Genomic DNA, 26,245 nt, shown 5'->3' with positions numbered 1-26,245 from the left:
GTAGCCTCGAAAGCGGAAGTTATTAACCATCATCGAATTGCTAATGTCTTTATCGTAGTGACATTCGATAGATGAATCCGAAATTGAATGGATCGAAGAAGCTATACAAGCTAGTCTATCTACATTTTTATTATTGCAATTATCAGGCTTGATATCCTTTTATCAAAAAAATTTTTTATATAATCATCATATTTATATTATATTATATTATATCTTTTTATACATATATAAATACGTAGCACATAAAAGTTAAATTATAATTAAATTCGATTAACTATATTCTATTAGTTTTGATTAATTTAAAAACAATTAATTTAAAAGTATTGATTTATTTTAGATTCAACTTTGAAATTTTTCCTCTTATAGTTTTACTTACATAAATGTATTTCTTTTTTTTGTGTTATTTATTAATAATTGTATATCGAACCTAACTATTATTCTTTATAATGATTACTATTAACGTTTGATCCGATCGTTTGAACAATTCGTTAAAAATTATTTAATATCTCTTTCACTTTCGTTGTCCTCTTCTTCTCCAGATTTATTGAATTATCAAGATGATTACTGTGTAGATAATTGCTATTATCAAAATGGATATTATTTTAGAAAAGTTTTAGAATAAAAATATAAAAGCGAAGATAAAGAGGATCTCTTAACATTCAAGTTAGGTGACGTGCATCACCTCGGGACAAGGTTTACATCCCGAAACGATGTCAAGACGACAATGACGACGTTATAATCGAAGCTACGAAGCTTGCCATCGCTGGTAGTAAGGATGTGCTTAGAAAATGATTAGCTATGCGCGACGCGAAGGTGTCACTTCCTCTGCTTCGACTTCCGCCCGCCGGAAACGTCCTTCCAACAGCGGCTGAATCCTTAAATGCCGACGATCTTTCGAGGTCTCGCTCCCACAACCCTCTCTCTTTCTTTTTGTTTCTTCATCTTAATGTATTAATCTCTTATATGATACTTCAATTCGATTTCTGAATCGATAAGTAAATCATGTGACTATCATTGACCTATTAGTTAAAAGAAAACGACCTATAAATAAGTTTCTAATGTCTATCTATTAGATATACAATTATTGTATAATTTTTATTACTTTAGATTTGAAATCGTTCAGATTGGAAAAATTAGTTTTTCTCAATGATATTATTTCAAATCGATCATGTATATTACTTGGATAAATTTCAAGATACACTTTCTCTCTCTTTTTTTTTTTATTAGAAAGATTAAATATATTTAGGTGCATGTTATTAAAAAATATTTATCCATATAAATCTTTGATGTATATAAATTTAATTCATGTTAAATCAAAAAGTATTTAAATAGATACATAATCTTGAAAATTATCTATATTTTGAGATATCAAACGTATTTAAATATATATTCTCGAACACATATAGATATATGCCAAAGCTGGCTTATATAAACTATTTTTGTTAAAACTATATATAATAAATCCCAACTTTCGATTAAATTTTTAATTCTAAATTTAAATTCGGATCATTGAATCTAAATTAAATCTTCGATTTCAGTATCTAATTCTCTGGATAACGATGATCATTGATCTTCTTTTTAATTGCCTCATTCTCATTCGTTGCTTTTTCTTTTTTCTCTCCTTTTTTTTTTCGTCGATCATAGCAATCGATATGGACTAACGAACGAAGACTTGAATAGACGGTGGAGCAATCCGGATCAATCGTTACATCCAGTGATCTATCACACGAAGGGCTTGATGGAGTACTGCACAAGGGTCCTACAAAGACCTCCTCACGTCTTCGTAGACTATCACGGCCATTCACGGAGGAAGAACGTGTTTCTCTTCGGTTGTTCAAGGTCGAGTTCCTGGAGCGCCGCGGACAGGGCGAAACCGGACCAGCCGGTGCAGTATTTGGTAAGGGACGAAAGAGGGATCGACGAGGGTATTATTTTTAGACTCTGCGTGTATTCACTGTATATCGATGAATGCGCGTGCTTCTCGTAAATCAACGCATCGACGTCTCTCGGCCGTCTTTGAAATTCTTATTTTAAAGACTAACAATCAATCGAAAAACTAACAAACTGAAATCACCATATATCATCCTTTAAGGATTACCCTTATTATTATTTATTAAAAGGAAAGAAAGAAAAGAAAATATCAAATTTATGATCATTGCCTTTTACAATTTTTAATCATAATTGTATCCGGATTTTCTTTTTCCGTTATTCGAATATCAAAGATCATAATTATATTTGTTAATCTTAACTTGGTTTATCTTTAAAAAAATTATATGTACACATTATATAATCGGAATCTTTGCATATAGTAATATAGAACAAAGTTTTAAAAAATATATATATATGTATATAAGATTGATCGATGATATTCGAAATAAATTAATTGTTTGAGATTGACTTTATCTATTAAAACTAAAGTTACGTTATGAGGAATTTCTTCGTATAAAAATACATCTACATTTGCAGATCTTACCGCATCTAATGCAAAGCGTTTCACCGGCATTCGCTTTGCCGTTGTGTTCCTTCAAGGTAGAAAGAAATAAGGAATCCACCGCCAGGGTTGCCATATGGCGGCAGTTGGGTGTTTCGAAGTAAGTACCGATCGCATCTTGAGAAACGATCTGACTCGCAATGAGTCTACGTGTGGGGTCGACCAAGGTCGAATTCACGATTCTACCGATCAGAGTCAAGTTTGCTGAACAAGCTTTTGCTCCTTCTCTGTTATGTATTCGAAACCCTTTCAATATAATTACTTGTTACTTGAAAGTTTTCCTAACTGATTGCATACATGAAAGTATCGTTTAATTAACGAATTGATTATCTCCTTAACAGAAGTTACACGATGGAGAGTAGCTTCTGTGGATGCGATCAAGGCGTCCTCGCTGGATTACATCTTGATACGAATCATCTGAAAGCTATTGGACAAGACTTTTGTCAGGCATTAGCTATGATGAAGGATGCTGACGAAGATTGGAACGTTGACAAGTAAGTATCGTTTAATCAATGGATACATATTATTTTTATATTATAAAGAAACAGACATTTTTCATTAAAATTTTTATTGTAAGTATTGATTTGATTCAGTTGATAAGAGCAAAAGAAAAAACAAAAAACGAACAAAAGAGAAAATTAAAAAATAAAGTGACAATCTGAAGTCTAGATTGATAGTTTAATGCTAAATAAATTTCTTAATAATATCGATTTGATTTCATCAATGTAAGGAAAAAAAAAAAAAAAGAAAAAAAAGGAAAATGGAAACTTATATTATTTAGCATGGAAAATATTTCCATACTAAAATCTCTTATTATATTATTATAATATATTTATCATTTGATTAAATAACAAGTTCGAAAAAATAGATTTAGCAATCTCTATCACACTTTAATAAATTAGATATGTAAACTTCTTATTGTCGCTCGAGTTAAATGAGATTATGAGGGATCAGATTGTTGTTGAACACAGATACATCGAAGAGTCTTGCTGTCCACGAAAATGTATCCTACGAAAAACGAGAAGAATACCTAAATGTATTCAGGACAAACTTGCCATACATCATATCACTGGGATTCCTTAACGAAGGGAAATGTAATTATCGATTGAAAATCGTGATGATGCACGTTTTTTTGTATGCTTGTTTTCTTTTTTTTATCTTTCTTTCTAATCTGTTTTTTTCTAACACAAACTCGCTTTAGGATCTAAAGGAGATGAAAAGCTTCATTTGGGATCTAATTTGATTGACCGGCCTAATTACTAATTACTTTCGATTAATCTTTCGACTTGTACTCCTATTTGTTTATAAATTGTTTGTTATAGGACATTTATTGATTCATTTCCTTTTTTTTTTGTCTGTGTTTTTGTAGAATTCCAATGGGAGAAACGATACCTGAAGAATCAGGATGCATGGAGGACGATGTATCCTCCAGTTGTGATTCGGACGAGTCTGATTTGGAGACCTAAAGATTCTCTTTCCTTCTGAGTTTGGAAGATTTGCGAATCGAACGTTCACTTGCCAGAAGATAAATTTATTAGCCGTTGATGTTTGGAAAATATGCTGATTCTGGTTCCGAATCGGGCAAATACGAAGTTATTATTTTGTGAAAAAGATTTATTGAAAAATCGTAACAAATGGTTCAAATCGTTTACCACTTATTTGCTATCTATATTCTATGCGATAAGTTGTTATTCTGAATATCAACAAAATCACAAAAAAGAAAATGAAGAGAAATAAATAGAAAGGATTGTATGGCTTATCCTTTGCATTATATAAATTAAAAAAAAAATTTTTTTAAATCTTGTTACGATGTTATTGATGGATTTACAATATTTTTTTTTCTTTTTTTCTTTTTTTTTTGTTTTTTCTTAAGAAAATCGAACTTAAATTTCTCGGAACCAGAATTTCGAAATGGAACATTCTTCGTGTTACGATTAAATTTTCTTCTGTTTACAATTTTTCTATGTCATTTTAAAAAACATGATTCATTAAAATCTTATTTGACAAATTAATACACAGCCAATTAATATTGAATATAACACGAAGAATAATCCAATTATATTAAGTCTACGAGAATTAATCGAAAGCAAAAGTACATAATGATTGTTCGGATGAACAAACTATTTGACAATATCTTTCGTAGGAATTTTCAAATATAATGGTTCACGTACATGCGATTAGCTAAAACATCTAATCTACTTTGAGTACTAGAATAACATGAAGATGATCGCTCGCACTCGTATTCTCTCGCTGTACCTCGCTATCAGATACTTACATGTGATAAATTTAATAGAAAAAAGAAATAAATAATAAATAATAATAAAATAATAAAATAAAATAAAGATGAAACAAAAAAAGAACTATGAAATAAATCCAAACATCAAGTTGAATCCTAAAACTACGTCGAACGATGACTAATCTATCTAGGTAATAAATCGTATGTTGATAAATACTCAACGTCACTTCGAAAAAAAATTGTTTAATTTCCTTTTTTTTTCTTTTTTTTAATTTTTTGTTTTCTTTTTTTTTTTGCTTTTTTCTTTTTTTTTTGGTTAGATCATTTTTCATTCACCTTAATATGAATAAGATCGCACACATATTATACAGAGAACATCACTCGCTTGTTACCAAGTGTAACAAATTCTGGTTATTATTGTGTTAATTGCTTTAATACAAGCAGTATACATGACAGTGCTCTACGGTGTAACGATTATTATTAATATAGTTATAGATATATTTATTTTCTTTTTCGTGTTCACGTTAATTACGCGTCCAAAGTAAAAATGATAATAAAAAAAAAATGAAAAAAATATATATATCTAACGTGTGCTATGAAATACACGTGCATGCAAAAGAGACTTTTTAAATAGAAATTAAAAAAAAAATACATTAGACGTGGACATTTCTGAAAAATGATTACAGTAATCACACCATAGATATTATTCGTGAATATCGGATTTGCGAGAATGCGAAAAACGGTAAGTTATATACGAATAAAAGCGAGCGACCTAAAGATAAGATAAGAATTTGAAATCTTTTTTTTTCAAATTCATGCGTGCGTTCAGAAAAAGGATAGTTCGGCCAGCGACCTATCAGATAAATAATATCTAGCGTTAAAGATAAGATTTGTTTAAAACGGGTAGTAATTAAATACGTAGCAACTTTTCTTCTTTGTTTTTTTTTTTGTCTTACTAAAGTGGATTTATACTTTGTCATCGAACGCTAATCGTGAAAATAATCATCGATCGCTCCGGATATAAATCTTCTTCAATGGCTTTGAGAAAGCAATAAGCACGGTTTTCGATCTATCCTTAATCAGTATTAAAAAAATAAATTGATAATAATATCAAAATCAACTACGAAATATTGAAATCAGTATACTATATAATACTATACTTTGAAGAAATTCTTTCTCTCGATCGATAAAAAATATTTGTAGATATTTAAATACACTGTGCGCCAATGAAAGAGATATGTTACTGATTTCAATTAAATACGTAATAGATAAATATTTTCTTGCACATATACCTACATTCGATAAAGCAGAAACTATCAATCGTTAATGTAGGAAACTAGACGACGAATAGTCGATAACTTATCTTTTAAAACTCGAACTATAGAAAATCGATGATCGAGAATCTAAGAAAAATTGTGCCCCTGTATGAAGATTAATTGACGGAAACGAGACTGCTTGGACGTTACATATTCTTAATTCAATAAGACGAGATAGATCGTTCGCGATGACATTTTAAGGACTTATCGATCGACGCGACTGAAGATTTTCAAGTGTGAAAATTCTTATTTCACGATTACAATAGGATTGGCAAATATATCAAAATAATGACACAATATTATTGTCTTTATGGCGCGTAAAAATATGTAGCGTTTATCGTTAAATCCTATCTTTCGCTGGCACTTGAATTTTCTATGAATTTCTAAAGCCGACCAATAGCCAAAACCTATGCTTATATAAGTGCCTAAAATCCGATAGATTTTGCGACGATCGTACGTATGTCCCAATATATGTTGAAAATCATTTCAATTTTAGTAATTCAAGCATATATTTATAATAAACACAAGAAAAAAAGCAATAATTCTAATCAAACTTCCACGAGCAAAGAATGACGAGATTTAATAGTTATCAGCGTTTAATACTATAAGCAATTCTCCTACTTTTCAGAAGAACGAATTGTAATCAACTTCGGAGGGAAGTCGATTACGTTTTGAATTGATATTAATTTTCAATTTGACCATTTGAAATATTTCATTACGTACGATCATACATATTTAAATAAAGAAATTAGATTAAGAATAAAGTGAAGATTAGGATGATGAGTTTAGCAAGAGAAAAGGTACGATAGTCAATTGATCGTGGAGAACAAGAAGCAACGCTGATTCTAAAGAACAATGACACTCATGCTAATAGGACTGTACCACAGAAAGTGGTGCGAGAAACAACGATAATTCAAACTACATTATCAATCTCCAGATCAATTGCAATCGACTCTAATCTCATAATTTTATGTTTTTAAAGAATTATATTAAATCGTCTTTTCTTTTTCAAGAGAAGACGATTTATTCGTGGCCGCAGATTTTCTTCGCATGTTTCTTGATTTGTTCGTAGGTGACCCAAAGCATGATATTCCAGGATACCAATCGTGTAAAGCTTGGCACGAAGCCCTTGTAAAAAGCAGCGGGCCCTTCCTGAACGAACATTTTGACTGCACATTCAATTGCACCCTTGTACTCGCCAGGTGCGCTGTTCATGTAGCGAGTTTTAACAACGTCGACTGGGCTAGCAGCTAGAGTGGTGCAAAGTCCAGCAGCTGTGGCGGCTGTTAAATGACAAGGGATGCCGTCTCGAAGATAACCAGAGCCAATGATCATGTCCTTGATGATGTCATAGCAAACGATCTCAGCAACGTTTACAATAACGTTCCGGGAGATGTTTGGCATGGTACCTTTTAAAAAAAGGGGACAAGTAACAATCTTTTATCATTTATTAATTTTTTTACTATTTTCTAAACTATTTCTATCTTAAATGGTTTATTACTTTTTCAACATGCTTTTATTATATGCAACATGGATTCTTTCGAATAGATTTACTTTTTGGGTTACTTCGAACCAGTCTAAGTTCAAATCTTGAAGCAAACTTTTTTTGAAGCAATGTTTTATTTAAAATAGGAAAGGAGAATGCACTCATCTCCATATAACTTTAAAATTATGAATATGTTAAATTTGTAAAAATAGTAAATTGAAAAATACCTTTCCAAAGACCTCGAGTTCCTTCGACACTGGCAATATTTTTATAAGCCTGAAGAGTTGAGCTGTATCTCACTGATGAACGTCCATTGTTTCCAGCTTGAAGACGAACCTTAACGACGTCAGTGGGTTGAGCAAAGAGCACCGCCAAAGCACCGGTTGTGATACCGGCCATTACACGAACACCAATATTCATCGAACCGCTCCGGTTATTTCCTGTCGGTAGAGAAATTTCCTACAATGAGAAATCTTATTTTGCGAGGAACGAAAATGTCTTGGTGAACGAATTTTAAGAAGAGAAGAAGAAAAAAAAATTCAAAAGATATGTTAAAGGATATAGGTTTTGGGATTTAGAATACGCATCATTCGCGTTTTACAACTATTTTCTTTCTTTTTTTTTTTTCTCTTCAATTTTCTATGCAGTCGTTTGATCATAAGTAACATCAGAGGATTTAGTTAATAATGTTAATTTATTAAATTACTGACATGTTTCTTTTTGTTGAATGAATTTGTTTGTCTTTTTTTTTTCTTTTTCCTTTTATAATTTCTATTCTTCTTTGTTTTTTTCTTGCTTCGAGTCAATTAATAATTACATGAACACGCGTCGAATGTTTGAAATGACGAAAACGAGAAAAGAGAATCTTCGACCGATGAGATAAACCGACGATCTTCTTTACTTTTGTTTTTGTTTTTATTTTCGAGAATACGAACAATTCAATTTATCAATTAATCTGCGGACAAGAATTTTGTATTAACTTTCTGCGATAGAAATGAAAGAGATAAGATTGCAATTATTTGAACGAGAATTCATTTAAAAAACGTAAAATTAGGATTAAATTAATTGAATATTGAAATATTATTTGATTAGAATCAAGTAGGATTTATAAAAACGTACGGTATAGTTTGATAAGATAATTTTTGTTTTTCTTTCCTATCATCGACAATTCCCTCCCTCTCTGTCTCTCGCTTATTTTTTATTTAAATAAATTCGTCCTCCTTTTTGACGAAGAGAAGGACGACGATGTGACGAAGACAACGACGACGGCGACGAAATTCCTCTTTTCGAGAAATCCAATGCTCGCGAAATATTATATAAAAAATCGTATATTAATTTTTTCCTCTCTCTCTCTCTTTCGATGCATATATTTCATGTAGATACGTATATTTTCAATCATGTGAGACAATAAATTTGTTCCTTTGACAGGAAGAATTAATTAATTAAGTAATCAATCAATTAAGGTAGCGTAGAGTAGACTGTAGCAGATCAAATATATAATATTGTTATCTGTAAGTATTTGTCTTCGTAATACAGGGTGTGTAGAAAATATTTGAGTTTTATTTCAGAGTTGTGTAACATTTATATACCTAGTGAAGAAATATATTCTAATAAATCTGGCTCTAAAAATTATTTCTTTTCGTAATCAATAAATATTTATTTTAATCGAGAAATACGACATCACTTTAATTCAGATTTCAAAAGACCTTAACGAATCGCGATAATTAAATAAATTTATTGTAATCTATTATATTACTACAGATTTCAATCAATACTTATCATCACATATCTATTACATATCAAAACAAATCACAATTACTAATTAATTAACATGGACGTCGTAACAACGAGAAAAATAATTTCACGATACCAAATTTATTAGAAACCATTTGTTTCTAATTCACTTGAATTAATACCTTACACTTTACTCCAATATTACATAAACTCAGTTAGTTCGTAACACACCTAGTATTAATCTATATGTTATTGGTATGTTTGATTCTACATGTGTATGTATGTATGTATGTATATATGTATGCTGTGAGTGTATGTGTTAGTGTTTGTTAAATGATGGAGATGGAGATGTAGTACCCGTACGTACTTAGGCGTGCGCGTTTGCGCACCCTCGTAAGAATTATATATCAAAAGTTAGGAGTTTGTTGGATGTACCGTCGATGATTCCAGCGTAGAGTGACTTCACGCTGTCGTAGAGGCCCAACCGTACGCTGGCGAAACACATCTGTCTCTGGAGTCCCGCGGACAGACCTCCGTACAGGCTCCTGTAACCACCCTCGCTCAAGCTCACCGCCCTCAAAATTTACCCTCAAACGTTTCCCCGGGTGTGAAAAATGTCATTTTTTTCCTTCGTCTCTCTTTTCTCTCTCTCTCTCTCTCTCTCTCTCTATTTCTCTCTCTTTCTCTCATTTTGTCTACCTATGTCCCACTTACTTTTTTACTTTCTTTTCTAAACCCACACACCTCCCTTATTTCCTTTCTTCTCCTTTCTTTCTTCTAATGTATTTTATTTATTGATCTTTTTTTTCAGTAAAGTTCGTGATTTTTCTTTTCCAAAATAGATAAAAATAGGCAAAATTGTTATTCGTACTTTCGGATCTTAGTATCTGTCTTTCTTTTTTGGCTTGTTTTCTTCTTTCTTATTATTAAGTTAGTTTTCCTTTGACTTCTCTTTCTTTAAACATTAGATTAACAGAATCCAGTCAGGAAATGATAACTATTATTGTTGAGCATTTCATTTTAATTAACTTAATTAACTTAATCAACTTTAATCAACGTGATCAATTGTAATGGAAAAAAAAAACAATTTAAAGTAAATCTGATATTAATAAATATATATATATACATATCTTTGCTTTTGTTAGAAAAAATCATATATAGTATTCTGACGCAATGCTAAAATTTAATTGTATCTCATATTAAAGCCAATGTATCGAGAAGATTATTAATAATTTACTTATTACATTCTTTTTCATTTTTTTTTATTCTTCGGTTTCCTTTTTTTTTTTAATTTTATTATTATTTTATATTATTATAGGAGAACTAGGTGGACGTACGCGAGAGAAAAGAGGACGGCCCGAGAGCCGCGTGGTATCATCGAGAGAGAGCTTGCGCCGAGAGCTGGACTAACTTGTCTCGTATAAGAGTAAAACGCGTTGAAAGCTCAACCAAGGAAGAAGAATGCCGGGCTGGCATTCGCGAAAGTAAACTGCAGTTAGGCAAAATAAATATAACACAGGAAAGAAAGTACGCGCGAGATTTGAAATGAAAAGGGAAAGAAAAGAAAGGAAAAGAAAAGAGAAGAAAAAAAGTACAGCAAAGAAAAAAAAAAATAGCGCAGTAAAAAATACAGAATGAAGAATTTGATGCGTTTATTCGATCGAGCGAGAGTTGCTTTTTGTTATAAAGAAAGAGAAAAAAAGAAACTATGTTTTAAACAAATTTATTTCTCAATCGTTCATTAAAAACTATAATAATTAATACTCGAATCAATACTTCTTTTTCCGATTAGTACTTTAATTATAATATCGTATATATTGATATATATATATATATATATATATATTTATATCGATAATTTGTATCGTATATAATAAATGATTTATAGTGCAAATCTTGTGCGTTATTTTTAAATTGCGTTTACAATAAGAAAATATATAATTAAATTATGAAAAGATAAAAAAGCAACTTTCGCGAGAAAGAATGATCGAACGAACGTTATCAAAAAGAGTGCCACTAACGTCGTTCCTAATCACTTGCGTTCTTTTTATTTTTTAATCATCATATTATTATCAGACAATCGATTAGATTTTTTATGGACATGAGAAACACGAGGAACACTCGTTGTTGGCACATGAAAAGATTTAACAGATAATAATACGAGTTTACAAAGAAATAAATATTGAAAAGAAACGGATAACTTGAATCGAAGAAAAAAGCGATCGAACGAGTCGACGAGCGTTATCACTTTCGAGTGCTTTGCAATTTGCCGATCGAAGCTCGCAATTGTTCTTTTTATCTCTTTTTTCTTTTTTATGTTTTCTTCAAGTAAACTTCGAATCGATCTCCGTCGTTGCTACCAATTGTAATATTCCCTCTTCATACACACTCGGCCTAACTATAGTAAGACTATAATAATAATGGTTTGATAAAAACAATCTACGAAACGAAAGAAATTCTATATTTTATTTGTTAATTAAATTTTAATCTTATCCTTTTTCCTTCATACGTGACAAATCTTACATTAAATAATTTCAGATCGACGATTAAAACAAGAAAGACGTTTTTGCAAAGTAAGAAATTTATGTAATTTATGTAAATTGATATAAATAGTTAGTATAATTAGACCGTTTGCAGTGAACCGTTGGCAGTGACGAAGGGATCGATCGCATTGCAACGATAATTGAAAAGCTTTGAACGTGTACGAGCCATCGACTCGAGAAATTTTCCAAAATTTCTGCATTATTTTCGTTAAAGCGAGAGAATTGTATATTTCTTTCTTTTTTTCTTTAAATCCATTTTTCCTTTTCTTATTATTTTGATCGGCGAACAGGCCGTAAATGTAGCGAGTTACTTGATCGTTTAAACGATAAAGATAAGAGTCAATCGAATTACGAAACAAAATGGTCGGCTAGTTTGTATATCGCATATACTATATGATAAATAAGTATATAGTATATATATTTTTATATATATATAAATTGAATTATTTTACCTACCCCATTTAATCAAGTGAAAATTATGAATAGGATCTTAAACAACGTACCTTGCTCCTTCGACCCTGACGATGTTCCCCATTGTCTCCAAAAGTCCTGGCTGACTCGCTCTCATTGCTAGCATCGGACCTTCCGTCGATGCCAGCAATATAGTTCGTCCTTCGCCAGCGATCTTACAAAAAAGAAAAAAAAAGGAAAGAAAAAAAAATTCATTTAAAAATTAATTTCATTCAAAAATAAGTTCATTGAAATTGTTAACAATTTAATCGACATATTTGATAATTAACATTAATAATAAATAACACGTGATCTAAATAATAATATACGATTAGTTAATAAAATAATTACAATATTATATCATATAGAAAAATTAAATTGTGTACCTGCATTCTGACTTTGGCCGTATCCAAAGGAAACGTAGCTAAATCAGCAATACAAGCCGCAGTGCCAGCTGTCAATAGCTTCAAACCGATGTGCAAATCTTCCGATGATCCTTGCTTCATGATGTTATCCTTTTTTTTATTCTCTTTAATCTTTTAACTTTCGAACTTTATCGAAGAGTGTATAGGAAAATGTGTGGGAGGAAAAAATGGTATATTGATCGAATTAATTCTTGATGCTGCGTGCTTTGTTGCCGGTGACAAAGATTATTGTGCGATTGTTTACACTTTACTTTCTTCTTTTTTTGCAAACCCGCGTGACGTCTTTTTAATTATTTTCCTTCGTAGCAATTCGATTCGTCCAGTTTTGAGCTCTGGTTTGATTAGACAAGCGATCTTATGTACACTATATACAAGGTGGTCCTACCAGAGGACAAGAAACTTCAGATGTTCATGAATGGGGGAGTGGGTTTTTTAGAGATAGAACTCTTTAGGTTCCCTGAAGTGATCAGGATAAGCGTGCAGTCCTCTCGACTGCGAGCACTCGTGTTTGATTTCCTTGTTGTTAAGTACTTTATACATACTATTCTCCTGTATAAACAGAACACAAAATTTTTGGCTTGTATTATATATGTATATCGTTGCAATTTTTTTTTATATCATGCAATTATTAATCTTAGATAATATAAGACAATATTAATGAGCAATATAATATTATTGTTTAGTAATATTGTCTACGAAAGTCTTTTAATTTATGATTAATATAACACCGTTTTTAAAAATTGACTTGAGACTCATTCTACATTGTCGATTAATACAATAACTTCTTCAATAAAGTATCGATGTGTTATGAATTAATTTTACGTTTTGCGATACACGAATTTTCGACTTTGTCAGTTTTTTGATGATTCATATTGTAACTTTCTCACGTTAATTAACAAATTGGCATACTAACGAGATGAAACTCGAACTTGCATGGTATAAAACATGGTATTCTAACTATTCAGCTTGAAAATAGAATGACTTTTGGAAATGAGCCAATTAGAATGAAGGAAATCGAGAATGCTCTCTCTCTTTCTGTTTCTCTTTTTATGTAATTATCTCTACGATAATCGATCGTTAATAAAAATTCTTATTTTTAATCATTCTTAATATAAGAGTAAACTTATTTTTATTTTATCCAGATATCTCGATAAAAAGAATAGATAAAGATAATAAATTGCAGTCGCATAAAACAGTTGGGACGTATAATTGATTGTTATTAATACACACATGTGCAATACAACATATACATGTTATCTATTAATCAAGTCCAAGTTCGCAATTTCACGGATCATTGATCTTTAGATCGATCGAATGTCGAGAAAGTAGTAATAAAAAATAAATAACGCTGATAACATATACTATATATTATGTGCATTTTTATTGCATCGTTTATTTTTTTATTATCCTCACATTTGTTTATTGAACAATTTTTTTTTAAATCGTGATTAAAGTCATCCACGAAAATAAAATGATATGTGTAAATTATGTAAAAATGAAAGTATTTGAAATTCATTAACAATAGACACGTATAACATGAACAAGTGTTCATAATTTGTATTTGTTTAACAAGAAAAATTTCTAATTGGCATATCATCAGAAAAAAAGAATTAATCAAAAAAAAAAAGAACGCGGAAATACAAATTTTTTAGCATCAGCCGATCGACTGATCGATAAAAAAAAAAGAAGTCAAGTTTAAAGTCCATCGAGATTTAATATCAGTCAGTCTCGTTTTGAATTTATTTTTGATTAAATTTAATTTCTTTCACGTTGACCTCGTAAACGAAGATCAACGATTTGCTTTTAATTTACCGTTAAAAAAACTTCGTATTTTTCCTTCTTAACTTTCGTCTTTTATCTTGCGAATATAGTAGCTAACAGTGACTCTCAACAGCGTCTAAAGAACTTTGATGTCTGAAACGATGATCTTTGATCTATCAAATCGATAAAAAAAATGTAGATTTGCGATAATGATCATTGTGATCCTATTATATGAGAAATTAAAATATCATAAAAACAAGAAAATTATATAAAAAAATTGTATATGATAGGATTTAATATTTACAAACATTGAAAACCACTGAAGTGACCTTCGAGCAATGATTTCTATTCTAAAGTTCAATTCGCATATACGGTTATATACCGTCGTCATGCTAACTATCGACTTTATATATGATACTAATATATTTACACATGCAATAAAATAGACAATAGAATAAGAATACGAAAGTTCATTTATAATTAGCATTTATAATTTGGCCGCTCTTTATTTTATTTCGCACATTTGTATGCGTATTGTTATAACAAATGATTATTAAATGATTAACGAAATTGATTAACAGATGCAAAATAATTAAATTTATAACATGAATATGAAATATGAAATATGGGACTTCATAATTGATTAGAATTTATTAATTTGCCCAACTATTTCGGATAATTAATTGAAAGTTTTAATATTGTGTCGTAATCAAGGAACGATTATGTACAATTAATCAATTAGGATAATTTGCAGGAATACAACGCAGTGTTGAAAAAAAATGACGAAATAAATATTTACATTCGACGAAACACAATGAAATATCAGATGGTTGTAAACTTATAGCCTAATGACGATCGATAGAAGTCCTTGGGGTATTTGAATATTCAAAGCTTGTCCTTTCTAATGGTAATAGAAAGTGTTCTGGTGACGCGCAGTCTCTGATATATCCTTGCGCATGAGGATAAAACCAATATGATATAGTGCTACTATATTGATTAGACATTTGCTGATGCCGGAAATGTTAACAGAAATTAAACGAAAAACCATTTATTATTCGCCATATCTACAAAAATAAATCAAACTAGACTCGTGATAAATAAAAAATGAACGAACAAAAAAAAAATAAGGAAAAAAAAATATTACTCGAATATAAGTAATAATATTGGAACTACTATACTTCATTTCTGAATAACTTAGATCCTAACTAGTTCAAGTTCAATGCTAAACTATTCACATGTATCTTCGTGTATTAATTATGAACACTTTTAAATGATATTTTTGTCTTTTTTCTATGGATCAACATTTTTTCATACTTGTGCAATCTCTCTCTCTCTCTTTCTCTCTCTCTCTCTCTCTCTCTCTCTCTCTGTGTCTGTCTGTCTGTCTGTCTGTTTGTCTGTCTTTCTCTTTCTCTGTCTGTCTATTCCTAGCAAATCGATGCGGTCTTTCTGGTGCGTTCGCGCATATGCACTGCAGCTTACTCGATTGCATCAAGTTAGAATTTTTACATTCTTGTTAAAAGATGATGAAAATAATTAAGTTGTAGTATTTTTTTTCTTTTTATATTTCCTTATCAATAACTAAAATACTTTGTTTGAAATTGCAGTTTGATAATTACAAACGATAGAATGTATTTTATTTATTATTTTTCTTCGTAATTTTTTCTTTTTTATTTCAAGTTATTTAACGATCAATAGAATTTGTTTGCATGGAAATATATCTAGAAATAAATGTGTGCACAGACAAATATATATGTGCATTGGCTTTACACAAAAGATTCCGTAATTACAGATGGAAATGGTATGAGACATCGATCTCTTTGTCACATTATATTATTTAGATACGGCAAGAAGGCTTATGTCACCAAGGTCTTACTTCTTTCGTGTAATTTTCCTATTCCTGATATCTTTTACTTTGGCCCGTTCATATATTTTTTTCTTTTTTTATCACGTTCCAAACAATAAAGAAAAATATCTTTTCGTATTCACATGTTGTATAACATTAATCTTGATAGTAAAAAATGTTATGTTTCAAGGCCGTCTTATCACTTGATAGCTCTTTTATTAGACAGGTATAATGAAGTCGAACTAATTTGATTCTTGTAAAACTGTGAAAATGGAAATTCATGCAGTTTTTTGTTGTTATTTTGAGTTGTATGTTCATTTGCTTGTTTTCTCTTTTTCTTGATTGTTTTACATAATAAATTGCTAATTAACCGTGAAGAAATAAAGAAATAATGAGGAAATAAAATGTGTCTTTTGTTGAAAGGTACTTACCAAGTGTACAGTGAGTGAGTAACAACACAACTGAAGCCGGCTACCGTGAAAGCATCGCTTATACCGGCCTGTCGACCAATAGGAAAACTTCAGATTCAGCGTCGACCAATCATATTCTACGAATGACGTCAACACGGACCAAAGAAAGCTCCACTTGCGGACAGATCGATACTTTCTAGGAACGTTATGGCTTGATGTACCCTTACCCGCAACGTATATAGGGTGTTAAAAAAAAATTTTTAAGCCACGTAGTAGTTATTAAATTTAATACAAAGTGCTTAATTAACATTGGAAACATTAAGTTTCACTAATGACTTTCTATTTTTTGTATTAGTGAAGTAACACTTGTTTCTTTTCATCGTATATATTGGACAAATAAAGCATTACTAAAAAGTTGCGTAATTTTATGTCTTACGTGTTAATAGACAGAAAAAATGAATGACAATTCCATAACAAACGTTTTTATGAAGTAATTTCTTACCGACAATAAAAATGAGTTTATCCCATGTTACGTGTCACTTTAATTTGGAATAATTATTTTTGTATCTTGTATATAAAATATCTATAAAGATGTTATTAAAGGTGCAGCACCTTTTGAAATCAACGACGTTAGGTTAAGAGCAACGTACGACCCTGAAAATCTAAGAAATGACTAAATGTTGCACGATAAAAATTTATTTCCATATATTTGTCAAAATCCAATTATATTCTACGAGGCAAAAAATTATTTTTATTAATATAATTGTAGTAAACTATAGAAGAGTTTTACTTGTAATCAATATTATCGCATGATTTTTTTCCAAGAGGTTTTCGCATGCGCTAATATATATACATACATGCATACATATGCAAAAGGAAATACCGATTCGTAGGAAATGACCGTGACTTTTGATGGAATTCAAGGAAAACTGTTCGTATGATTCTTAAAAAGAACACAGTTATATCGACTTCAGTATTATAATTTTTTCAAAATCGCAAAGATGCAATATAAATGTTCAAGTTTCTTTTTTTTTTATAAATCAAAGTTGGACTTATAATTAGAATTTTATTCTTGATTCGAGACAAAATCAGATGTTATTTCCAAAAAATATTTCTTTCGGAGACATATAATAATTATTTCAGATACAACTTTATACGATTAATAATCGTTTGATATCAATGAATAAAATTCTGCTTTATATCAAGCTTAATTATATATTAAGAATAATAAAAATGATGATACAATAATATGTACATATGATAAGAAAAAAAAAGTAAAAAAAAAAATTTGGCCCATGGGGGGATCGAACCCGCGACCTTCGCGTTATTAGCACGACGCTCTAACCAACTGAGCTAATGGGCCAGATGTTAACTACGTGTTCTATCAGATACATAAACGAAAATCAATATATTTTTACTGTTGTAATCGCGTAGAAAATCGTTATCTTATACATATCATAGATAATTTTTCATACATAGAGATTACCAACGAACGATTTATATACAGAATAAATTTATCTCGAAATGATTAAGCGATAAAAATTTTCCTAAAGACTCAATTGCGTCTAAATCATTGCACTTTGTATTCAATAAATTTCTTCATATCATTGTGAAGCAATCGATAAGATTGATCAGCTTTAATCGTAATTCCTGTAGGAATAGACTTTGACTGAGCCACCTAACTATCATGGGTTAAAAGAGGTTAAACGCATGTTTGACGTTATGTTTCTGTCATATTGTTTAATTGAGAGCAATCTCAGACGAGAATGACAATAAAGTTATCAGTTTGTAAATAAAATGTATAACCCAAAAAGTATTTTTAGAAAGAAAAAAAAAGAGCAAGGAGAGATTAAATATAATAAATTAAAAACCATAATTTTATTTTCGGAGTACCTTTAAGATTGTTCATTATCTTTCACTCGAAACGCATGTGATTTCAGCTACAGTCATGATTAAAATTTGAACTATAAACGCAATAGAGAAGTACTGTTCTTATTATGCTTCTCACATTATACTAATTAAACGTAATACGTTCATAATCCTAATCCAACAATCCGATAATCGTGTGACAGAAATTTTTGTATTTGGTAAAAAATAATGGTGGATCAGACATAATCAAGAAAAAACCGTATAGCGATTTACAATTCTCTGAATAAAGATTAAATAAAAAGTATTAATTGTAATGCCTCAGTATGCTCACCTATTAATTGATTACAACCAATCAATGAGAAGTCCATGTCAATTCGGACCTTCCGTCCTCGAAAAGATTAATAAAAATTATATGCAGAGAGGTTCCATTAACTTCCATGTAAAAATCCCAAGACGATCGGTCCCTCGATCACCTAAACTGAAACAGAAAAAGAAATAAAAGAAGAAAAGATAAATATGTAAAAATTACATGCAAAATTATATACAAAAAGCCATTTATATTCATTAACTTCCCTCTAAAAGTATAATTTCATGATGATAGATCCTTCAATGATTGGTCCATCGATGATCTAATCTGAAACAGAAAAAGAATGAAAGAAAAAGAGAAAAGAAAAAGGAGAACAAAGAAACGATGAGAAGAAAAGAAAAAGAGAAAAAGAGTTATAGAAGATGCAAAGACGGAAGCCCGACCAAGGGTCCCACCCGAGATTAATAATTAATATATGTTAATAAAACTAATCAATATAAGTAACAAAAGTATATAATTAATAAAAGAAATAAGAATAAATAGGAATGACAGCGAATATAAGTGCAAAAAAAGGTTCCTGTGAGTTTTCTTAAACAATTGATTTAGAATATTGATATATTCAGTTTATCCATCTGTCAAAAGATAACTAACAATGTTAAATGTAATTAATATAACTTCTAACGGAAATTAGACAGAAAAAAGAATTTAGAAAACGATTGCATATGCAGCCATTCGCCCGGTAGTACTTGCGATATATGACTACATATATAATTTAGTTACAAATTTTAGATATAATTAAGACATAGATTTCGATATTTCGCAAGTACTACCGACCCAGGTCCCACCGCGTGGAGGTTGCTGCATCTAGGGACCCACGGGCTAACGGGGACTCTACTCTAAAATCCGCGAACCGAGATGCCTTTCCGCTTCGGGAGCTTCGGGCTTCTCAGCAAACTGGAGATGTATAAAACCCCGCTTACAGATTGCTCCACCGTCCACACCGTCGGCTTCAGACATCTCGAGACACGACCGGTCGTGTCTATTTCGATTTCAAAAATCAAAGCGTAGTCCTCGGTAGGACTTAATCTCGCGTTCGCGAACACCCACGCGCGTGCCGGCCGTCACGCGCGTGAGTGTTTTCCCTATCATTCGCGTACGGAAGCAAGGAGACATACCCTCCCTGCGTATAACAAACGTTATATGCAGAGAGGTTCCTTTAACTTCCGTGTAGAAATCCCAGGATGATCCGTCCCTCGATCACCTAACCTGAAACAGAAAAAGAATGAAAGAAGAAAAGATAAACATGTAAAAATTATATGCAAAATTATATGCAAATATAGACAATAAAAGTCAAACAATAATTAAAAAAATACAATAATTAAAATCAAATATATCATTAAACAATAATATAAATTAATAAATAAATTAATAATTAAATAAACTGAAAAAAACAAATGTACAATTAATACTTCCCTGTAAAAATTTAATTTGACGATGATCGATCCCTCGATGATCGGCCCCTCGATGATCTAACCTGAAACAGATAAAAAGTAATAGAGTAGGAGAAAAAGAAAAAGAAAAAGAAAAAGAAAAAGAAAAAGGGAAGAAGATAAGAAACGCAAAACGTGCTCGAGAGAAAGATAGAACTCAGAACAATGGATAAACATTTAGAAGATTATTTGACCAGATCAAAATCAGTTTGCCACAAATTTGTTTAATTTTTCTCTAGAGAAAGAACGAAACCCGCCTGAGGCCCACACCCGAGGGCCCCTCCCAAGGGTCCCACCCGAGACTAATAATTAATAAAAATTTAATAAAAGTAAATAAGAACAAATAGATATGACAGCGAACTTAGGTACTACAGAAAAGTTTTCTATGTGTTTCTAAAAAATTAGTTTAGATTCTCAACAAATTATTTAAAAATTCTCCTATGTTCAATGTATTCATCTGTTAAAGTATGATCAGTAATGTAAAATGAAATTAATTTAACGTGTAATTGAAATTAGACAGAAAAGAGATTTTGGAAAAATATTGAAATACGCAGCCATTCGCCCGGTAGTATTTGTGCTATATAATTATATAAATAATTTAGTTATAAATATTACATAATATATAAAATTTAAACATAGGTTTTAGTATATAGCAAATACTACCGACCCAGGTCCCACCGCGTGGAGGTTGCTGCATCTAGGGACCCACGGGCTAACGGGGACTCTACTCTAAAATCCGCGAACCGAGATGCCTTTCCGCTTCGGGAGCTTCGGGCTTCTCAGCAAACTGGAGATGTATAAAACCCCGCTTACAGATTGCTCCACCGTCCACACCGTCGGCTTCAGACATCTCGAGACACGACCGGTCGTGTCTATTTCGATTTCAAAAATCAAAGCGTAGTCCTCGGTAGGACTTAATCTCGCGTTCGCGAACACCCACGCGCGTGCCGGCCGTCACGCGCGTGAGTGTTTTCCCTATCATTCGCGTACGGAAGCAAGGAGACATACCCTCCCTGCGTATAACAAACGTTATATGCAGAGAGGTTCCTTTAACTTCCGTGTAGAAATCCCAGGATGATCCGTCCCTCGATCACCTAACCTGAAACAGAAAAAGAATGAAAGAAGAAAAGATAAACATGTAAAAATTATATGCAAAATTATATGCAAATATAGATAATAAAAGTCAAACAATAATTAAAAAAATACAATAATTAAAATCAAATATATCATTAAACAATAATATAAATTAATAAATAAATTAATAATTAAATAAACTGAAAAAAACAAATGTACAATTAATACTTCCCTGTAAAAATTTAATTTGACGATGATCGATCCCTCGATGATCGGCCCCTCGATGATCTAACCTGAAACAGATAAAAAGTAATAAAGTAGGAAAAAAAGAAAAAGAAAAAGAAAAAGAAAAAGAAAAAGAAAAAGAAAAAGAAAAAGGGAAGAAGATAAGAAACGCAAAACGTGCTCGAGAGAAAGATAGAACTCAGAACAATGGATAAACATTTAGAAGATTATTTGACCAGATCATAATCAGTTTGCCACAAATTTGTTTAATTTTTCTCTAGAGAAAGAACGAAACCCGCCTGAGGCCCACACCCGAGGGCCCCTCCCAAGGGTCCCACCCGATAGAAACTAAAGTAATTAAAATGGAATAATTCTGAATTTATTTCAATTTAAATTTGTAAGAGAAAATCAAAATGAAAAATTCCCGACCGTAATCTAAACGAATATTCTCTTCCCGTAACGTGATAAAAGATAGAATTTTCCTCAAATCTGGGTGCGTGTGTTTTAATTTCATACGTACTTTTATTCAGTGTATTTTTATTTTTTCCAGCTTGTAATCTCTTATAAGTGTAACATATTATACGTTTCGTAGTAATGCTTTTAATATAGAATTTGATTTTATCAAAATGATAAATTATAAATTTAATTGCACTTTAGAAAATAAAATGTAAAGAAAAGAAAAATTTACTACTCGACTTTAATAAGAAAAATGAATAAAATATGTAATAATTTTATTACACGTTCTATTACGCATACACGTAACAATTCGGGAAGAGAGATGGAATGTAACGTTGTCCGTGTTTCTGAAGTCATTATTATTATTACATAAGAACATTTTGAGTGACCACATGGTAAAATTAAAATGTGACTGAGTGCCATTTTCGAAGGGTTTTGTCAAACCTTCGAAAATAACTCAATAGTCTAATAGTTGCCCTCGAGCCACAATTTGTGGTGCGTCTATAGCATATAGCCTCTTCTTTGCTTCGTGCCTTAACAACTACAACAGTATTCGATAACTACAGTTAATGACAAAGAACTAAAACCATCGTTTACTTTAAAACATGAAAGAAAAATAATAAATATAACGCAACTTTAAACCAATTCTGAAACGAAAAATCGACAAAGCGTTTACTAATGGTCACTCAATGCTCTTTTACTTATTAATTACAACCAATCACTCGTGCCGATTCGGACCTTTCAATCAATCAACAAATATGTAATAGAGAAATATACTTACTTTAAGTCTTTGTTAATACTGGCACGAATTGCATCTGTGAAAATTTCTAAGTTCCCTCGTTGAAATACGAAGCACAACTGAACTACTAACTGTCATAATCGGTCAAAGGTCTGAGTTTGTTGTCGTCACGGGTGGGAGATTATCCCCGTTTCACCATTTAATTCTAAAACAAAACAAATCGTATAGAATATTGAAAAAATGAGTGATATAAATATGTACTTACATTAACCCTTCTCTTTTACTTGCGGAGCGTGCGTACCATGAGGATTCATATGCGAATGGTGGAAATTCGAGGCATGACTGGACCTACTGTCAAAGGCGGCCGCCTTATATCTCCTCCGAGTGGCAGACCATCCCCACCACCCCGTTTCATACTATAACGATAGAAATCGTACAGATTATTGAATGAACGAGTGATCGACTAATGTATTTACATTAACCCTTCTCTTTTACTTGCGGAGCATGCGTACCATGAGGATTCATATGTGAATGGTGGAAATTCGTGGCATGACTGGACCCACTGTCAAAGGCGGCCGCCTTATATCACTTCACGGGTGGCAGACCATCCCCACCACCCCGTTTCATTCTATAACGATAGAAATCGTACAGATTATTGAATGAACGAGTGATCGACTAATGCATTTACATTAACCCTTCTCTTTTATTTGCGGAGCGTGCGTACCATGAGGATTCATATGTGAATGGTGGAAATTCGTGGCATGACTGGACCTACTGTCAAAGGCGGCCGCCTTATATCTCCTCCGAGTGGCAGACCATCCCCACCACCCCGTTTCATTCTATAACGATAGAAATCGTACAGATTATTGAATGAACGAGTGATCGACTAATGTATTTACATTAACCCTTCTCTTTTACTTGCGGAGCGTGCGTACCATGAGGATTCATATGTGTATGGTGGAAATTCGTGGCATGACTGGACCTACTGTCAAAGGCGGCCGCCTTATATCTCCTCCGAGTGGCAGACCATCCCCACCACCCCGTTTCATTCTATAACGATAGAAATCGTACAGATTATTGAATGAACGAGTGATCGACTAATGTATTTACATTAACTCTTCTCTTTTACTTGCGGAGCGTGCGTACCATGAGGATTCATATGCGAATGGTGGAAATTCGAGGCATGACTGGACCTACTGTCAAAGGCGGCCGCCTTATATCTCCTCCGAGTGGCAGACCATCCCCACCACCCCGTTTCATACAATAACGATAGAAATCGTACAGATTATTGAATGAACGAGTGATCGACTAATGTATTTACATTAACCCTTCTCTTTTACTTGCGGAGCATGCGTACCATGAGGATTCATATGTGTATGGTGGAAATTCGTGGCATGACTGGACCTACTGTCAAAGGCGGCCGCCTTATATCTCCTCCGAGTGGCAGACCATCCCCACCACCCCGTTTCATTCTATAACGATAGAAATCGTACAGATTATTGAATGAACGAGTGATCGACTAATGTATTTACATTAACTCTTCTCTTTTACTTGCGGAGCGTGCGTACCATGAGGATTCATATGCGAATGGTGGAAATTCGAGGCATGACTGGACCTACTGTCAAAGGCGGCCGCCTTATATCTCCTCCGAGTGGCAGACCATCCCCACCACCCCGTTTCATACTATAACGATAGAAATCGTACAGATTATTGAATGAACGAGTGATCGACTAATGTATTTACATTAACCCTTCTCTTTTACTTGCGGAGCATGCGTACCATGAGGATTCATATGCGAATGGTGGAAATTCGAGGCATGACTGGACCTACTGTCAAAGGCGGCCGCCTTATATCTCCTCCGAGTGGCAGACCATCCCCACCACCCCGTTTCATACTATAACGATAGAAATCGTACAGATTATTGAATGAACGAGTGATCGACTAATGTATTTACATTAACCCTTCTCTTTTACTTGCGGAGCATGCGTACCATGAGGATTCATATGTGAATGGTGGAAATTCGTGGCATGACTGGACCCACTGTCAAAGGCGGCCGCCTTATATCACTTCACGGGTGGCAGACCATCCCCACCACCCCGTTTCATTCTATAACGATAGAAATCGTACAGATTATTGAATGAACGAGTGATCGACTAATGCATTTACATTAACCCTTCTCTTTTATTTGCGGAGCGTGCGTACCATGAGGATTCATATGTGAATGGTGGAAATTCGTGGCATGACTGGACCTACTGTCAAAGGCGGCCGCCTTATATCTCCTCCGAGTGGCAGACCATCCCCACCACCCCGTTTCATTCTATAACGATAGAAATCGTACAGATTATTGAATGAACGAGTGATCGACTAATGTATTTACATTAACCCTTCTCTTTTACTTGCGGAGCGTGCGTACCATGAGGATTCATATGTGTATGGTGGAAATTCGTGGCATGACTGGACCTACTGTCAAAGGCGGCCGCCTTATATCTCCTCCGAGTGGCAGACCATCCCCACCACCCCGTTTCATTCTATAACGATAGAAATCGTACAGATTATTGAATGAACGAGTGATCGACTAATGTATTTACATTAACTCTTCTCTTTTACTTGCGGAGCGTGCGTACCATGAGGATTCATATGTGTATGGTGGAAATTCGTGGCATGACTGGACCTACTGTCAAAGGCGGCCGCCTTATATCTCCTCCGAGTGGCAGACCATCCCCACCACCCCGTTTCATTCTATAACGATAGAAATCGTACAGATTATTGAATGAACGAGTGATCGACTAATGTATTTACATTAACCCTTCTCTTTTACTTGCGGAGCGTGCGTACCACGAGGATTCATATGTGTATGGTGGAAATTCGTGGCATGACTGGACCTACTGTCAAAGGCGGCCGCCTTATATCTCCTCCGAGTGGCAGACCATCCCCACCACCCCGTTTCATTCTATAACGATAGAAATCGTATAGATTATTGAATGAACGAGTGATCGACTAATGTATTTACATTAACCCTTCTCTTTTACTTGCGGAGCGTGCGTACCACGCGGATTCATATGTGTATGGTGAAAATTCGTGGCATGACTGGACCCACTGTCAAAGGCGGCCGCCTTATATCACTTTGCGGGTGGCAGAGTATCCCCACTACTCCATTTAATTCTAAAACGATGCAAATCGTATAGATTAATGAATGAAGGAATGATCGACTAATGTACTTACATTAACTCTTCTCTTTTACTCACGGAGCGTGTGTCTATTAGTATTGAGATGCTCACTCGTCGGCGCACAAAAGGAAACTAATTCGACATTCTTATGTAGCTATATAATAAATGTGTACAAGCAAATGAAAAAGTATTGGTTTGTGTTTACCTTCGCATTGAAAGA

General features: G+C 32.7%; 2 protein-coding genes, 1 long non-coding RNA gene and 1 other non-coding gene across 15 annotated transcripts in view; 1 reads left to right on the top strand and 3 right to left on the bottom strand.

The window, feature by feature from the left end:
* Nucleotides 1-5,301, top strand: part of LOC127067664 (cytosolic carboxypeptidase 1-like) — a 67,006-nt gene extending 61,705 nt beyond the window's left edge. For 9 of the 11 annotated variants that reach the window (XM_051002878.1, XM_051002879.1, XM_051002876.1 and 6 more), the window contains 4 exons: nucleotides 1,645-1,897; nucleotides 2,467-2,591; nucleotides 2,833-2,985; nucleotides 3,463-5,301. In XM_051002878.1, the coding sequence (XP_050858835.1) occupies nucleotides 1,645-1,897; nucleotides 2,467-2,591; nucleotides 2,833-2,985; nucleotides 3,463-3,574 (643 nt within the window). In that variant the 3' untranslated portion in view covers nucleotides 3,575-5,301. The remainder of the gene's footprint in view (nucleotides 1-1,644; nucleotides 1,898-2,466; nucleotides 2,592-2,832; nucleotides 2,986-3,462) is intronic. The other 2 variants (XM_051002874.1, XM_051002875.1) reach the window with 2 other exon arrangements.
* Nucleotides 4,955-16,869, bottom strand: LOC127067669 (mitochondrial uncoupling protein 2-like). The gene is made up of 6 exons (XM_051002895.1): nucleotides 16,720-16,869; nucleotides 12,643-13,230; nucleotides 12,310-12,431; nucleotides 9,699-9,808; nucleotides 7,757-7,969; nucleotides 4,955-7,452 (listed from the first exon to the last, which is right to left on the bottom strand). The coding sequence occupies exons 2-6, from the start codon at nucleotides 12,760-12,762 to the stop codon at nucleotides 7,067-7,069; spliced, it is 951 nt and encodes a 316-aa protein (XP_050858852.1). The 5' UTR covers nucleotides 12,763-13,230; nucleotides 16,720-16,869; the 3' UTR covers nucleotides 4,955-7,066.
* Nucleotides 16,870-17,987: 1,118 nt separating this feature from the next.
* Nucleotides 17,988-18,061, bottom strand: Trnai-aau (transfer RNA isoleucine (anticodon AAU)). The gene has a single exon. It is a non-coding gene; the product is annotated as a tRNA-Ile (tRNA).
* A 5,529-nt stretch (nucleotides 18,062-23,590) lies between these two features.
* Nucleotides 23,591-25,963, bottom strand: LOC127067809 (uncharacterized). 2 transcript variants are annotated; one of them, XR_007782756.1, is made up of 6 exons: nucleotides 25,952-25,963; nucleotides 25,483-25,529; nucleotides 25,272-25,386; nucleotides 24,216-24,330; nucleotides 23,794-23,908; nucleotides 23,591-23,697 (listed from the first exon to the last, which is right to left on the bottom strand). It is a non-coding gene; the product is annotated as an uncharacterized LOC127067809 (long non-coding RNA). The 2 variants fall into 2 exon arrangements; XR_007782755.1 differs by lacking the exon at nucleotides 23,591-23,697 and having other exon boundaries at nucleotides 23,743-23,908.
* Between the last annotated feature and the right edge of the window lie 282 nt (nucleotides 25,964-26,245).

The sequence above is a fragment of the Vespula vulgaris genome, chromosome 11 (genome assembly GCF_905475345.1).
Source record: "Vespula vulgaris chromosome 11, iyVesVulg1.1, whole genome shotgun sequence".
In the NCBI taxonomy this organism is placed as follows: Eukaryota; Metazoa; Arthropoda; class Insecta; order Hymenoptera; family Vespidae; genus Vespula; species Vespula vulgaris.
This window is presented reverse-complemented; position numbering and strand designations above follow the sequence as displayed.

Bases quoted from the DNA above. Each gene is read 5' to 3' on its own strand.
- LOC127067669 (XM_051002895.1), bottom strand. From the start codon at position 12,762: ATGAAGCAAGGATCATCGGAAGATTTGCACATCGGTTTGAAGCTATTG. The intron at 12,432-12,642 runs GTACACAATTTA...CTTTTTTGTAAG, and splicing joins CGGCCAAAGTCAGAATGCAG to ATCGCTGGCGAAGGACGAAC. The intron at 9,809-12,309 runs GTACGTTGTTTA...GGGTGGTTACAG, and splicing joins GTCAGGGTCGAAGGAGCAAG to GAGCCTGTACGGAGGTCTGT.